Source organism: Triticum aestivum, chromosome 3D (assembly GCF_018294505.1).
Source record: "Triticum aestivum cultivar Chinese Spring chromosome 3D, IWGSC CS RefSeq v2.1, whole genome shotgun sequence".
NCBI classification, from domain to species: domain Eukaryota; kingdom Viridiplantae; phylum Streptophyta; class Magnoliopsida; order Poales; family Poaceae; genus Triticum; species Triticum aestivum.
In genome coordinates, this window is record NC_057802.1 from 448412745 (window position 1) to 448430121 (window position 17377).

Genomic DNA, 17377 nt, shown 5'->3' on the forward strand with positions numbered 1-17377 from the left:
ATGGAGAACACTTGAATCCCCATCGCTTGATAGGTGTGCAAGGGCCATAGTTGCAAGCTTCCGCAGTCTATGGGAACTGCACTACCCCAAGTCACATGTTGTCTTGGACAACTTCGGTCTTGTGAACATTGATGTTCCAAGACAAAATAATGAGTAAGTACCCATAAGCCCCTAGATATTTTTTCCCACATGTATGAACATGCCAATAAGTCAATAAAAATGTTTAACTTATGGCTCGTGTTTCTATGAAACAATTTTTTTGTATAGTGTTGACTGCGGGGTTTATGCTCTCACAATTGCCAGTGGATGGGAGGCAAGGAACGTTCCAAGTATTACACCTGATGATATCCCAAACATCAGGAAGCAGCTGACTATTCAATGGGTTGACAGCATTCACAACAAGGCGCCATGGAAAGACGTCCTCAAATTAACATAGGTTAGTTTTACCTCAATGTTTGTTGCTATTTAAATCTTTATTTAATTTGCATGAACTGCTCAATTTCTCTGTGGTTTGTTAATAGCCTTAATAAGTAATTAAAGTTACCTTGTTTTAACTTGCAACAAAACTAGAGAGTGGTTGCTTTTTTCAAACTGATTTCTGCAAAAAAATGAAAATTGAAAAATTGGAATTTATCCTTTATTATTATGTTAAGGCACTTCGGGTATCTTAGGGTAGTTTATTGAGACATAACATGGCTTAGTTGCATAAGCGACACAACATGAGTTAGTTGCGTAGTTTTATCATGCAACTTGCAATAATAGCTTTCAGGAGTTGCCTGCCCACAGATCAAATGATACAAAAATAACTCGCAGAGGAGTTGCTTGTAGTTAAAGGAGACAAGCCCCTAATTGCCAAAATAAAAAGCAGAGGTTGAACTTAAAAAACAACCTTACATCATAACCATAAAATCTTATATAGATAACAGGTAGGCTAAGGTAACTCATAGACATAAAAGAGTAGCGACATCCTATTCATAAACAAAAAATTCATTCCCACACACGCCTTCTACCAGCATTCTTTCTTTGCACAATCTTATACCCAAATATTTTCAAAATTGCCCAATGTCCATCAAACCAATCTCGTTTTGCATAGTGCAGAATTGTGTTCTGTAGAACTACAATAACTGCACTTGTTCTTCCTCTTGGGTGCAGCTCTAGAGCTGATTGAATCCTCCGTTGCTTCGCTCTTCCTTTTGTTGTCGATTTCGGAGGGTCTCTAGGAATGGTAGGATCTGCCGTGGGAGTAGCATAAACAAGATCAGGATCAAGTACAGGAGCACCTTCTGGAATGGCAGGTCCTTTGCCCTGTGACGCAACCCCTAGCTGTACGCGTTCATCACTAGTAGTTTGTGGAGAAGAAACTAACAGCGGGTCTGCATTTTTTGGGGGAAGTGTTGAGCGTATGACATATTGTCCAGAACCACTAGGCGAGTTCAATCTTTGCGGGCCATCCATGCTATTGTCCCACCACTAGAAGCACTTGTGTTTGGCGGCAGATACACAATTGCTGGGGGAGCAAGTGGCCTGGGTTGTTGTGCATACCCTCTTGGACCCCTGGGACGTTGTTCAGTCCGTGCGGGATGTGTGGCAGGACACATGGTTTCTGGAGCAAGGTATCTGTTTTGCGGAGTAGGTTCTCTAGGTTGCAGCATGGGGCCCCGGGGTTGAGGAACACCCACCCTTGTTTCTTGTGCACGCATCCTGGGTGCAGGCATTCTGGGTGAAGGTGGAGGGCGCCAACTTGCTGGCACAGGGCCGTAGTGTACTGGAGTGGGGCCCTTATGAAGTGGCGCAGTTGCTGAAGATGCTCGCTCATGCAGAGCAGTGTTCATAGGGCTAGGAACTTTCGTCGCGCCACTTTTTTGATGCGGTGCAGAAGTAGGCTGTTGAGTTCTCGGACCAGGTGGTGCTTGCACGGGCCCATTAGGTGGTGGCACAGGTCGATTAGCCTTGCGACTACTTGCCGTAGCAGGGTTACCACTTCCTGACGGTACTGAAGAACTAGGCAGCGGTGGAGGCCCACCAGGGTTGCTACTAGATGATGCCGCTGTGTTTTTTTTCCTTGACAACTTCAGATTTTTAATTTCTTGCCGTGTTGCACGCATATGTTTCTTTACAATGTCTGTAGCAGCATCAGATGCGCTAGCTCCGCGGGCAAGATTTGCAAAATCCATTTGCATGCTTGCAAGCCGAAGCTCTTTCTTTGACTGTTCTGGCAACTCATCGGGCTCATGATCAGGAGCAGGTGGTGCATCAGGTATTGCCAGGGGAGTCCATCTGCGAATGATGTAGTTCTCAGGGATTTTATTGACACCCAGTTGCGTGAAAACTTTCAAAATATGGCAACAAAGCATGCCATCCCTGTCCATTCTGCAACATTCACATCTATAGTCTTCAGCACTTGGCTCGCATGTCACGTAGTAGCTTCTAGATCCATACTTCACAACCCACTACTGGTTGGGGTAAACTTCATACAAGTTAGAACCATGAGGCCGTACATTGTACCTCGCAATCAACGCAAACTCTGTTCGAAACTTAACATACAAGTCCCTGGTGTAGGCCTCATAAGCTAGCTTCTCAAAGGGGTAAGACAACCACAGTTCAGTCTGCAAATGCTCTGTTCTATAGTCTTTGGCACCTTCTCGGACTAGTATGTGTGTTTGAATTTTCTGGTATTGTTTCACGAAGTTCAAGATGGATTTATGTGGGTTCACATATCGCTTAAGGACAGCGTTGAACCCCTCACTGCGCTAGGTTGATTGCAAGAAAGGGAAGAACTGGTGCTTGAAGTAACAAGGAACCCATGTTGCCCGGTAGTTATATAGATTCTCATAGTGGGTGTCAACCATACCCTCATACTTCAACAACAGAGCATTCCATCTTGTCTCAAACTCCTCTGGTGTCAAGCTGAAGTCAACACATTCATTGAAATCACGCGACAAACCAGGGTTTCGTGCCAACATTGATCCAAGCTTCTCTTGTGCCTTCTTCATTATATGCCAACGGCAACAACGATGCACACTCGTAGGAAACATCTTTTTGATGGATTGTGCCATCGCAATGTCTTGGTCAGTTATGATGTTGGTTGGTGTTATACCGTTCATTGCCTCAAGGAACGTCTCAAACAACCAATCAAAGCTCGATGCCATTTCTTGCCTAACAAAGCCGCAGCCCAACATAAACGACTGCCCGTGTCTATTAATTCCAATAAACGGGGCAAAAGGCATGTTGTACATGTTAGTCATATATGTAGTGTCGGACGAGATGCAATCGTGATAAGCCTCGACATAAGCTTTCCTAGCTGCACCGTCAACCCAGAAAATGTTCTCCACCCTGTCCTCCTCATCGTACTTTATCTTATAAAAGAAGTCTGGATCATCTTTTTGTTGATCTTTGAAGTAGGCAACTGTCTCAATCATATCTCCTTCTTTGGTGGCATCTTTGTTTAACATTGTCTTTAGGTTTGTAATGTGCTTAGTACCATAGGGGACGATCAGCTCTGTGCCATAGAAGTCTGACATAATATGCATCATACGCCCTGCAGATAAAGGCAAAAAAATCATTTTCATAAAGACACAATTTTTTATGCATGACACTGAGAAGTAGTTTATACACAGCAACTCAAACGCACAAAACCATGTGAAAATGCGCGGGCAAGCTCAGCACATGGTTAGAGCAAGTACTAACTTACGGGCAAGCAACTAGTACAACTAGACTAATATATGCGCACCCACAAACCATTTTGATTGTTCAGGCAAAGTCCTACTTGTATTTTTCACACAACCCAATATATGAAAAGTGTCCAGCAAGTGCATGCAAGTTGAGGACATGTTTTGAGCAACTGCTAACACCTGGGAAAGCAAGTATGTCGGTGTACTAAAGTAGGGGCACTCCTTTGTACCCCTTTACTTGTGCACCGGCAGTCGAAGCCGCGCGCCGCGGCCACACTAAGCAGGGCAGAGGAGGGGAGCCGGAGAAAAGACGGAGGCCAAGGCAACGCCAAGACCAGGAACACAAAGGACAGAAAGGGCGAAGCAGGCTCCCCCGACAAGACCCTTGCCGGGGCAGCCTCAGCAGCCCCGGCAAGAGCCTTGCCGGGGCGGCACGCCGAACGCCAGCAGAGCGAGCCACCCTTGAGCCCACGGGTCCCAACCCAGCCAACTACATTGGGACCAGGGCTCGGGAGGCGCCTCCGTGGTGGCATGCAGATCCTCGTCAAGATCATAAACTCACAAGACCAGATGAGAACCAGAAGATGGCGACCCTCGGCGGGATCCTAGCCGAGGAGATCCACAAGACCCCCGGCAAGCGCCTTGCCGGGGACGACTGCAACGCCACGGCAAGACCCTTGCCAGGCCCCCGGCAAGGCCCTTGCTGAGGGCGCCAGCTGGGCCACTTCCGGACCCGCATCAGCCAAGGCTCCACCGCCATTCGCATGCAGCTGCCAGCCCAACCAGCTGGGGAGGCACCTGCGTGGCAACACGCGGCTTCCAGACCAACTCAGCAAGCACCTGCGTGGTGGCATGCAGATCTTCATGAAGACCCTGCCATCGCGCCACTTCAGCAGCCTGCCTGCCTACATGGCACTGCATGCATCGCTGGCCTGGGCGTGTGTCGAAGCAAGGAGGAGCGGCGACGGACGGGACGGGCCTCGTTCCCGTCCCCGATAAAGCTAATGGACACCTAAGTAGCGCATTTAATGCGCTTTGTCCCGTAATGCCAGGCGATAAGCTCGCGCACTGTACGCCTATCCACCTCCTGTGTGCCACTGTGGCAACCCCTTTTCACTATAAAAGGAGGCTGGAGGCGACCAGGAGAGGGATTCGTCTTTTTGGAACTACGCAGCCACCATAGCTAGTTCGAAATCTCAAGAACACTCAATACATCCACCAAAGCAGGACTAGGGTTTTACGCATCCTCGCGGCCCGAACCTGGGTAAACGATCCTTGTGCTGGCTCTTGGACCTGCTCTCCTCACAACCCCGCGCCCGCCGACCGTAGAAGGGATTCCAGTGATCCCATAGGTGTCGTTCTCACCGACATCTTTGGCGCGCCAGGTAGGGGGCGCAGTTGTGAGAATCTAGTCTAGCAGTTAGCCTAGCAGTTCTTCATGGCCGCGGCTTCCGAAGAAGAAGACGGCCAAGAGAGCGACGCCGCCTACAAGCGCGAAGGACGCCGGTGCGGCGACAGGAAAGCTAAGTCATGACGAACTTTAGATATTTCCTTTTTATATAAGGTTTTTCCCCTCGGAGATCTCGTTCTTTGTATGGAAAACCTGCACGCAAAGGGGCCCTCCCGCAATTGGCAACGCCCTTCTTCTGTTTCGAGTCCACTCAATAGCTCAAGCGGCCGCGTCGAGAGTGGCAGGGTAGCCTTCCGCAATTGGCAACGCTCTCGATTCTGACTCGAGTCAAGCTCGACAGTTCGAGCGGCCGCGTTAAGGGCGGTAAGGTGGTTCGCCCGGCAGCAAGCACACCCGGCATGCCATTGGGGATCCGTACTCAAGGCGCCGCCCTGGGTTTACGCGTCGGCGAGCCTACTCGGTTAACGTAGGGTGGACATACAAAGGAAAATCGAACAGGAAAATAATATGCATTGTGTCAAAAGCACTGCATAGTTATATTACATAAATTGTTGCCGCGGTTCTAACTAAAGATAGAAATTTTCTTGGTCGTGAACCTGCAGCGGCAATGAGAAACCGGGTACCTAGTCCCGATGCTGGCCCTCACCCTCTGGATTCCGTCGATGCGTCTGATGATGGGCTTGATACGCTCCTTGAGCGCCGCGATGTCCGCATCCTCCGGCAAGCTCTCCAGCACAGCTTTGAAGTCGAGGTCAGGATTCCAGTGCGCCACCTTGGCAAGGACCTTGGTCATGGCACCCCGGCAAAGCCTCCGGGACTCATCGGCCAGGGAGGCCGCCTGGTTGGAGTGAAGCTACTCCAGGGCTCCAAGAACACCCTCGAAGAAGAAGGCCAGCCTGGCGTTGGGGGTTGTGCTACGATCCTGGACGTACCTCACATTTGGCATACCCATGGTGGCCAGCTGTGTGGTGATCCTGCCGGCGACGACCTCGAGGCGGCTGATCCAGCGGTTCTCGCCCTCCACAAAGTCTTTGTGGTTGGCGGTCTCGTCCTTCCGCAGCTGCTTCTCGGCCTCTAGATTCTTGGCCAGGGTCTCTTCCCGGGCCTTGGCCTCCGAGAGCATCTTCTCAAGACCCTCCAGCTTCAGCGTCAGATCCTTTATGGAGTCGTTGGCCTTGGAGAGCTGCTCAGCCTTGCCAAGGATTGCGCCCTGCGCCTCCACCAGGGCACCGTTGAGCGTGTTCTTCTCCTCGGCCAGCTTCTGGGCCTGGTCCTTCAGCCCGTCCCGCTCCACCTACAGCTCCTTCACCCTGTCAGCGTGAACCAGAGCCTGGGCATCGAGCGCCTCTCTGTGCCTCTGCTCCAGCTCTTGGGTCCGCTGCACGACGAGCTTTTCCACCTCCTCATCCTTGCCGCGGAGCGTTGCGGCAAGCTTCTCCTCACGCGCGGCAAGGTCCTCCTCCTGGGAGTCTAGCACGGCCTGGTGCTAGGTTTGAGCGGCCTCGGCCACGGCGGCCAAGTTCTTCGCCGTCTCCTGGGCCTTCTTGATGTCGGCCTACTTCATGGTGAGCTCCACATCATGCTTGGCCAGCTCGCCCTGGGCGGCCTTCAGCTCCTCACAAGCCTGGCGGAACCAAGTCTGCGTCTCGGCGACACGCACCTTGAGGTCCGCCTCCGCCTTGTCCACAGTTGCCATCCTGGACTTGGCCTTGTCCAGGCGGGCGCGGTGGAGCGCCTGGAGCTTCCGGAAGTTGGCGCCCATGGCCTGGAGAAGCCGCTCCTCCTGAGAACCATCGCCGCCGGTGCTCAGCTCGTCAACAACCTCGAGCCCGGCGGCGGCAAGCACCTCCTCGTCAAACACCTCTCCTTCGATGGGCGCCCTGGAGCTCGACGCCCCTGGAAGGTGGACGAAAAGGTCGTCGCCCACCCTTAGATACCTGCCGGAGCCAGAGGCAGCAGAGGAGGAAGGTTGGTCGTCAACCACCTCCTCCTCGGCAGCGGCCTTGCCGGCCTCCCCGGCAGGCCCCTTGCCGGCCTCATCGGCAGTAGCCTTGTCGGGCTCCCCGGCAGGTCCCTTGGTGGCGTCCTCCGCGGCGCCCTTGGCGGTCTCCTCGGCAGCAATCTTCTCGGCCTCCGCCGCGGCGTCCTTGGCGACATCCTCGATGACGGTGTCGATGTCCTCTAGGTCCACCGAGGGGAAATCTAGATATCGAGAAGGGGATGAGGTGAGGCCAAGATCAAGATTCAAAAAGAACAAGAAGAAAAAGCAAACATGAGCGGAAGGCGAGTGGCTTACCCGTGCCGGGCTGGGAAGCAGAGGTCCCCTCCCCACCATCATTTGGCGCCGAGGCAAAGCCACCAGCGCCCGAGTTCGCCTCCTTTTCCTCCGTGTGCATGGGCTCGGTGCTTGGCGCCCTTGCCGGGGACGCCCCTCGGGGCGGCGTGGTCGATGCGGGCGGCGTGTTGGGGGTAGCCCTGTGTGGATCCTCCTGCTGCTGTTCTCCTCCTGCAACCACGGCAAGGTTAGCGCCAACTGATCGTACCCCCAACACACGTTGGCGGAGGGCAAGTGATGGACTCACGCTGGGGGCTGGGCCGGCGGTTGCTGTCCGGACTGCTCAACACCACCAGTGGTGTGCCGGAGGCGCCTGCCGGGGGCTGGCCGCTTGTCGAGGTCCTGGCCCTCTTCGCCCTCTGGGCCAGCGTCTCCACGTCCCTGCAAAATGAAAATAATTCGAGATAAGCGGCATTGTTTGGGGAAACGGAGATGATAAAAGGGGGAAGCAAAACTTACTCCTCCTCCTCCTCCTCTGCTGCCTTCCTCTTCCTCCGTGGGCTGAGGGACCCGAAGTCGAAGGTGACCTCTGCGCCGTCATCTGCCGGAGGAGGGGAAGCTGATGGAGTCCGAGGGTGTTTGGACGAAGAAGAGGCGGTCGCTCTCTTCTTCGCCACCGCGGCCTTCACCGACTTCTTCGCCGCCGCGGCCCTTGTCTGGCGCCCGGACCCCTCCTGGGCTTGCCGTAGTTGTACGACCCTGCCGGGCCAGACCGGCTCGCCAGAGGTGGCCCGCCGCAGGACTCGCCCTCCCCCCTGTGGCCGGAGGGTCGATAGCCTCGGCCTCCTCCGACGACGACTCGTCGACCACATCTTCGATGAGAAGAGCCCCGGTGCCGGCGCTGCTGGCCTCCCCAGCGGCCTCCGCCCACTGGGCGAGCTCCTTCTCCTCTGCTTCCGCTGCGGCCTTGTCCTCAACGCTGCCGGCGCTACCGGCCTCCTTGGCGAGCTCCGCCTCCATCGCCCTGGCGGCGATGTAGTCCAGCTCCGCCTGGGTGGTGTCCTGGATGAGCCGCGGCTCAGCGGTGACGTACCCCTCATGCAAGGTGTCGAAGAACTCCCACACTTGAATTTCCTCCGGCTCGACCCAGCTCGGGCCAAGACCATGCGCGTTGAAGTCCGGCATCATGGCGATGATGTCGGTCCGGCGAGAGTTGTTGCTCAGCGGGACCACTCCCGCCGGCAACTTAAACAAGGGCCCCTTGGCGACCTTGCCAGCCTTCGTGGCGGCCCTCGCGGCCTTGCCGGACCGCTCGACCTCGCCATCGCGGTTCATGTCGAGCTAAAAGAGCCGTTGGTAGAGATGGGCGTGCCTCATCACCGTGAGGTTGTGGTCGAGGCCGGGGTGGAGCCTCATGATGTCGGCGGCGTTCGTGAAAAGCCAGGTTGGCCTCCCCTTGTTGTGCAGCGGAGCGATTCGGCGGCGGATGAAATCTGCCCCGATCATCTCAAGGGTGAGCCTGGCCTCGGTGAGGCGAAGAATCCTGGTGGTGGCGACCGTGAGCTTCGCGTCGTCGGCATCAACATCGCTCCAGTCGCTCTGCCGAACCGGCGGCGCCTGGCGAACCCGGCAGAAATCTTGTGGATCATCCTCCTCAATCCAGCACCACTGGCCCCATCATTCTTCCCACCTCTCCTTCTGAGCGCCCTCCGGGTATGCCCCCTTGGACCGTGGGATCCAGGCAACGCAACCGGAAATGGCGCCCCCCGGTTGGATCCGAGGGAAGAAGTAGTGGCAGAAGAGCGCCGTGTTGGGATACACCCCGGCGAAACCCTCGCAGAGGTGCGCAAAGAGAGCCATGCATGCCACGGCATTTGGAGTAAAATCCAGAAGGTGGAAGCTGTAGGTGTGCATGACGTCGTTGAAGAAATCAGAGAAGGGGGGCAAAGGCCGCAAGAGAAGTAATCGACGAAGAATGGATACCGATTTGGGGCGGCCTCGGCGCAATTGGCGGGGATGACGCGCGTGGCCGGATGCCCCATCGTCTCGCCTCCCGTCTTGCACCCCACAGGGGCTTGAAGTAGTCCCGCAGTTCGACCGCGTCGACCATCGAGGGGAAGTAGGCGAGCTACGTCCGTCGCGCCGCCTGCTCACTCTCCGGCGACTCTGTCGCCCCGGCATCTTTGGCCACTCCCTTGCCCTTGGTGGATTTGGGAGCCATGGCGGCTGCGAGAAGCAAGGGCGAAGGACAGCGAAGGCGCAGCGGCGGCGAGCAAAGGCGAAAAGCTCGAGAAAGAGGACGAAGGGGGAGGCGGCGACTCTGAGATTGGAGAAGACGTAGGAAGGGGGTAAAGTGAGCAGCGCGCCCGCGATTATCCCTTTTTACGGGGAAGGCGCAGGCCGCCTCCTTTCCCATTAACCACGACGTGACGCATGCGTGCATAGACCGCCCCACGCATGACCCCCACAGCACGCACGACCCCCTACATCGCGCGTTCAACGCGGGTCGTGGGGAAGCGCAGCGGACGAAGAGTTACTACGGTAAAAATCCGCCCCACCTGCCCGCGCACCGTTTTGGGCCAGGCCCAACAACGTGTCACGCTTATGTGTGGCCCAGGCCCGGGGCCTCCTGTCAGTGTACTAAAGTAGGGGCACTTCTTTGTACCCCTTTACTTGTGCACGGGCAGTCGGAGTCGCGTGCCGCAGCCACACTAAGTAGGGCAGAGGAGGGGAGCCGGAGAAAAGCCGAAGGCCAAGGCAACGCCAAGACCAGGAACACAAAGGACAGAAAGGGCGAAGCAAGCTCCCTCGGCAAGAGCCTTGCCGGGGTGGCATGCCCAACGCCAGTAGAGCGAGCCACCCTTGAGCCCACGGGTCCCAACCCAGCCAACTACATTGGGACCAGGGCTCGGGAGGCGCCTCCGTGGTGGCATGCAGATCTTCGTCAAGATCATAAACTCATAAGACCAGATGAGAACCAGAAGACGGCGACCCTCGGCGGGATCCTAGCCGAGGAGATCCACAAGACCCCCGGCAAGCGCCTTGCCGGGGACGACTGCAATGCCACGGCAAGACCCTTGCCGGGGCCCCGGCAAGGCCCTTGCCAAGGGCGCCAGCTGGGCCACTTCCGGACCTGCATCAGCCAAGGCTCCACCGCCATTCGCATGCAGCTGCCAGCCCAACCAGCTGGGCAGGCACCTGCGTGGCAACACGCGGCTTCCAGACCAACTCAGCAAGCACCTGCGTGGTGGCATGCAGATCTTTATGAAGACCCTGCCACCGCGCCACCTCAGCAGTCTGCCTACCTACATGGCACTGCATGCATCGCTGGCCTGGGCGCGTGTCGAAGCAAGGTGGAGTGGCGACGGACGGGACGGGCCTCGTTCCCGTCCCCGATAAAGCTAATGGACACCTAAGTAGCGCATTTAATGCACTTTGTCCCGTAATGCCGGGCGATAAGCTCGCGCACTGTACACCTTTCCACCTCCTGTGTGCCACTGTGGCAGCCCCTTTTCACTATAAAAGGAGGCCCGAGGCGACCAGGAGAGGGATTCCAGCCACCTTAGCTAGTTCGAAAGCTCAAGAACACTCAATACATCCACCAAAGCAGGACTAGGGTTTTACGCATCCTCGCGGCCCGAACCTGGGTAAACGATCCTTGTGCTGGCTCCTGGACCTGCTCTCCTCACAACCCCGCGCCCGCCGACCGTAGAAGGGATTCCAGTGATCCCATAGGTGTCGTTCTCACCGACAAACTAGCACAACAATACTAATTACTGCACACTAACGAATCAATGAGCGTCAAGGGGAATGAGTGCTTACAAGCACAGGCAAGATATGCCCTTCACTTTGAGCAAGTACTAACAGGAGACCACCAACTTTGCTCAGCAAAACTAATCTAGTTTAGAACCATGTTTTCGAGCAACTGCCAAACTTATGGTCAAGCAAATTGCTCAACAAAACTAATCAACCCCCAGGAGTAACAAAGGAAACCTCAAGAACAACAAAGGAAAGGAATTGAATCACTTAACACGTTTTAGGGCATGAGCCAAATACCACACTTAAAAAGATCAGCAGGTAAGCATTAAATTGGTGTTGAGCAACCTAGACAAAAAACACAGGCAAGCTAGTGATCATTTTCACCTGTAGTTAAATTGCAGTTGTGAAGATGTGTTAGGAATTCCCTTTCTTCTGGAGGTATCCCTTGGTGCGATCGCAAGTACTTCTTCAAAGATGGCTTGTCTACCAACTTATGGTTATGCTCACCAACATAGTACACCACCTCCCAACGCCCATCTACTAGTTTCACCACCATCTTGGCCTTGCAACCGGTTTGAATTATTTTCTTTCGTTTCTTGCTTTTCTTTTTTAACTTACTTTCATCATCAAGAAAGACAATATCATCATCTTCGTCAACATGTTATGCCTGATCAACAATTTTGTCTAGGACAGGGGGCTTTTCTGCACCTCCATCATCCTCTGTAGGTTTCCGAAACTTCTTGCAAACAAATTTCTGCTTTACCAACATACTAGTGTTGCCAGTTCTCCTTGTTGTATTCATTTTGATGGAAAATCCAAGCTGCAGAGCATACGCATTGTAGTGTTCCTTTGCACCTTCCAAAGTGTCAAACCTCATCCCCACGTAAGGTTCCTTGGGCTGTGACCATGCCTCATCATCGTTCTCACCAACCAAGCCCGCCAAACTGTTTCCAACAGTCCCACCTGTTCCACCTGCGGTGTTAGTGTCAAAATGTGTGTGTTCATCCGTCTCTGTTGCTGCCGCTGGATGTGTAGTTGCTTCGACCGTTGCACCCATATCTGTAGGCATAGTTTGCACCACATTTGTCGAAGCATTGTGTGTGGCAACAGGGTTGGGAGATTCAGCCACAAACTCAGCATTGTCAGCTCCACCAAGTGGGTTGCTCTGTTGTGTGCAATATAAAGGATCAAGTATATTCATGTCATGAACAAAGGCAAACTCTGGCATATCTTCCTCTGGTACTTCATTGAGGTCAATCATATTCAAACCTGCAATTTTACACCATGAAAACACATCAAATTTGGGAAGAGGCAAGCAGTTAATACATTTTTGTAAAATGGGGACAACCAATGTATATAATAAAAACATTATTTGGAGCCATCTACTTTTTTTATATGAAAGTTTTGTGCTACAACAATTTTATCTAATCTTTTTTTAATCATTGGCAGACAAACAAATCACCAGGTTGAAGCAAACAGTGGAAGCACAAGCCATGGGGCAGCTTCTTATTCAAAGAGTGTATTCATCATGGAAATATCAGCAATTATCATGGAGAATGCAACGGGATGCACTTTAGTTGAAAGTAATCTTGGAATAGGAGCAGCAGCACTACTTTATTTGTGTGACATGGTCTGTCATGTTCACTAGTATCACTTTTAGTACTGTATCTTGTGACAAGATTTACCTCCTACTAGGACCTGTTTAAATATTGTGTGTGTTTTGCTCTTTTTTTACTTCATAATGCTGGAGCATCGCACAGATTTGTTTTTTCTTGCCTATCTTTTTTTATCCCAGGATGCACATTCCATTTTCTAATGGAGAATAATGGTTGCAGCTCCAACCATCCTTCCGATGAACAACCGGCAATGAAGCATTTTTGCTCCACACAGGACCTTCTATAGGTAAGTTGCCTTATGTATGTAGCATCATCATTTTTCCATGATGAAATAACTTGTAAGGTCCTAATGTTTTTATAAGGATTGCTTGTCTGTTATGATGCATTTGCCCCATAATAGTATGGAAGTTACCATGATTTGTGTGCAAGTAGATGAAGTAACTCTTCATCCTGTTCATGTAGCACCACCATTTTTTTGATATGAACTGTTTTGCATTTTGCCAAAAACTTTTCATGTAAGTTGCTATGCTTTTGTTCAAGCACATGAAGTTTTCTTTTAAAAACATAGCAACTAGCAAATCTGAAGGTTTTCAACAGCCAATTTTTGTTTTTTTGCTCATACACATTTTTTTATGTTCATACAAGCAGGTACACCACAGACATCATATCTCCAAGAGCATTCAATAAGCAAGTTACATGGATTCTACCACATTTTAGCCAAGGAGCTGAGAAAACTGATCTACAATTAAAACATCAAAGCATCATACATTTATAAGCAAATTAGGAGTTTTTGCATCTTAGGTTACTCGCAAGTTTTTGTTCATACCAGTATGTTTTCTCTTGAAATCAACACTCATCTGCTTAAAACAATCTATATATTTTTTGCTTATGCCTAGCTTTTTATGATCTGCACTTTGTCTGTTCCATAGACATGCTCACAAAATTGCACACTTTATTAATTCAACAGCTCCAAGTTTTTACACACGACTTGCCTGCCTATTGTATTGCAGTTGCCTAAACAATGCATATAAGTTGCCATTTATTTAACACAAACCTGTGTAGGATCAGTATAATGACAGGCTAAAAGCATGTAGTGATTAGGAGCATCTCAAATGTAGTGGTTAAATTGCCTTATGTATGTCAGCACCATCATTTTCTCATGATGAATAACTTGGACTTCTAAGGTTCTAAGACTTGCTTGCCTGTCACTTGTGCATTTGGCCAAAATAGCATGAAAGTTGCTTTGTTTACATGCAAGTAGATGAAGCATGTAGTGATTAAGAGAACCTGAAGAACAGCAGATTAGATGGCTTTTTTACAGAGGTGTTTATATGTTCTTGTACACAGGGGACTTATATGTCGTGGGAGACGATTTGGGCTTCAGAATACTAATGAGAAACAGCAAAATCAAGTGAAAGAAGGTGAGAGATCTGACCTCTAAAATTACACCCCCTGCCCCTTTCTCTTGTTTTTTCCCTTCTTAGATCAGAGAAGATTTAAGAGGAGAAGCAACTAATCAAGACGCCATTGTAGGTCATCTGAAGGTTTTCTTGACGCCATTACAAGGGATCTGAAGGTCTCATGGATCTTGTTGGAGCGTGGGCAAGTAATTTGTGCCTTACTTGAGGAAGAAGATGGATGGGTGGGTAGGTAATGGAGGTGGAAGCAGCCGCCGAGTGCAAGGGATGGGGGAGGAAAAGCACGTGAGGAGGGGACCAATAGATATCGCGTGGAGAGGAGGTTGGTTGGGTCGGGACGAAGGAACAAGGGGGCTGGGGGCGAGGGAATCGGCGGCTGTGGGCCTTACCTTTTCTGTATTAGGGGGACAGGAACTTACCTTATTTGGTTGGCCTGCCAGGAAACGCTAGGGACGCGTCCAAAATTCATTTACCTAAATGTAAATAAATTGCCATCCCGCAAAAATTTTTGCCCACGGTCCATTCCCATTACGGCATGGCACACGCATCGGCACGCCCTCGCGCGAGTTCGCCGTGTGCTTTCGACGTCCGTCGAGTTGCTGTTCCCCGTGAACCAGCCAGCGGAGCGGAGCGGGAGCGCGCTCTGCTCACCCACCGTCAAGCACCGGAAAAAACACAAAGCCGTAACACGCCACATGGTTCAAGGCATGCCAAGCGTCGAGGAAGACGCACTGCATCGACCGATACGGTAGACCCCTGCGGCGTGGCTCCGGATGGCCTCGGCGTCTTCCTCCGACCACGGAACCCGGACCTCCGTCGCTGCCAGCCAGGGGGCACGAACCTGCCTGCCGACGGGTCCGTCTCCTGCCACGTATGTTCCGGACCATGCGGGGAGCGCGCTTCTCTTTTCCTTTCCCTCTGCCTGTGCGGGCGGCCGAACTTTGGAAAAGCCTTTGTTTTGTTTAGGAAAATGCGCGCACAAAGGACAAAGTTCAGGTACGCTCGGAGAGGAAGAGTCGATGAGAGAGAGAGAGGGCTCTCTGGAGTTAGTGAAGCGGTTAGGTGTCGCGCTCCGGGCGCGCGGCGCAGACGGTGACAAAATCTGGTGTTAATGCGTTCAGATGACAGAGGTTAGAGAATTGAGGGTGCCATGTGTTTGTCCATGTGCATGCATGCACGCCAAGACCAGACCGGCCGGCTCCCGGCGCGCGGTCTAGTTGTCCACAACATAAACAAATCTTCTTCTTTTCTGAGATTATTAGTGCTAGGCTAGAGAAGCTGTGTCATTTTTCTTCATCTCGAACCTTGCCTCAAGCTTGCACACAAAGTTTTTTTTTTTTTTGCGGGGTGGTTTTTTAGCTTGCACACAAAGTTACAAGATGACCGCGCGCGGGCTGCATACACTGTCGCCCAGGGAGTGCGACGCGGCCGAATTTCGGGCCAAGGGGGGGAGCGAGCTGGAGCCGAGTGCGGTGCATGCGCGTAGGTAGGAGCTGGAGTAGTGGCACGATTTTGGTCCAAAAGCAGCATCACATCGTGTATCACATCACGTCGGCCGGCCTCCCGTCCATCCATCCATCACGGGTCTTTCTCCCCGTCTTTCCGTCAGCTCGTGCTCGGCCGGCCGGGGTCAAAACAGCCGGCACGCATCGGCATCGCATGCTTTCCCTCGCCTTTTCCGCGCCCCCCCGGTAGTGGTAGTGGAGCTTGGTTTCGTAGCCATCGATTACCTATATATATATCCATCGGCACGGCAGCGCGCGCTTTTTAACACAAGAAGAATCTCTCTCTCACTCAAGCGCTGTGGGTGATATGTGGTGCTCGGGCTCGGCACATTGCGATCGAGGAGGGGTGGTCAATGCGCCACTCCGTCTGACCGTCTCCATGACTCCCTGCATGATGCGTGGCGTGTTGATGCTGCTGCTGGTGCGTGGGTGGGTACAGCTTCTTTTGCACTGATGATGGATGGGATGGTGGCGCACCGCCGCGGTGCACGTATAACAATAGGCGCGGGGGTTGGGTTGAAACACTGGTCGTGTCCGCTGTACCGGCCGTATGCCGTTATATATGTACGTATCCTCTGGTTAAATCGGGTACAAGCTGTCCGCAATAGCTAAAATCTAACCACCGAGCACCGATATTCTCACGACGAAGCCAACTCCAACGCACGACATATTTAGTCCGGGCATGTATGTTTGGGTTGAAACAGACAGAAATAGCAGCCCAGTGCGACGACCTAGACGGACGTGTGTCCCTTTTTTTTATCGTGACCAAATTTGGGCAGGGTTGCATCTGTGCGGACAAGAAGTGGACGCGCACGAATCGCTCTTGCCTGCCCGTCAATCACATATACACAATTTCCCTCCTCCCCTCCACGCCCAGACACCCCCTGTTGTCGCCGCCATCGCCGTTGCCGCCCATTTTTGGACACTCCGTTGGTGCCCAGGTCTGCCGCCCGCATCCACACACTCCCCCCACTCGTCGGCCGCTATGGAGTTCTTGCCGGCGTTTGTGGCATCTTCTCGCCGCCGATGGTGCTAGAGTAACCACGACCACCGGTGCCGCTCATTGCCTACAATACCGTTCCGCCTCACGCTCCTACGCCGCTCTCGTCTCCGCTTCGACATGCCTGCTGCCTGTACCGGGCCACTGGTGCTCTTCACCGGACGCATCTCGCCGACGACCGCAAGGTGTTCGACGCTTTGCCCGCAATGTACAATGGATAGTGGGGATGAATATTTTTTTCACATCTTCATTTGTTCACGATTCGTCGTCAGACAATGAGAAGCTTGTGGTTGCGACATTGGTCGTCAATGACCACATTGTTAGGTAGTGGCCGAGGTTCAGGGGACCAATCTCGGGCCATGCTCCAACGTTGAATCACAACAGAGAGAGCGGCCATTGCCTACTCTTCACCAATTACTTCTAGTGCACGTCCCCGCTCTTCAAACCCCGTCTTTCTCGTCGCCGATTTCAGTTGGCGAGACATGTGTTCAATCGTATTCGGAAGGGAGTGGTAGGATATGATAATAATTTTGAGTGCAAGGAGGATGCCCTTGGAAAGATTGGCTTTCCCTCTAAAAAATGCACACCTTCTATCCCTATGCTTGCATACAGAATTCCTGGTGATCTTGTGGATGAGTACGTCCACATGTCTCACATCAACGTATAGGTTCTGCAAGGCCGTGATGGTAATGTTTGGCCCTGAGTACCTGCGAGAGCGAAAT

The 17377-nt window shown here is 52.5% G+C and overlaps 1 protein-coding gene across 1 annotated transcript; it reads right to left on the reverse strand.

The window, feature by feature from the left end:
• Positions 1 to 2750: 2750 nt before the first annotated feature.
• LOC123076360 (protein FAR1-RELATED SEQUENCE 5) lies at positions 2751 to 14446 on the reverse strand. Its single transcript, XM_044498654.1, has 3 exons — positions 14168 to 14446; positions 11501 to 12385; positions 2751 to 3538 (listed from the first exon to the last, which is right to left on the reverse strand). The coding sequence occupies exons 2-3, from the start codon at positions 11670 to 11672 to the stop codon at positions 2751 to 2753; spliced, it is 960 nt and encodes a 319-aa protein (XP_044354589.1). The 5' UTR covers positions 11673 to 12385; positions 14168 to 14446.
• Positions 14447 to 17377: the final 2931 nt, after the last annotated feature.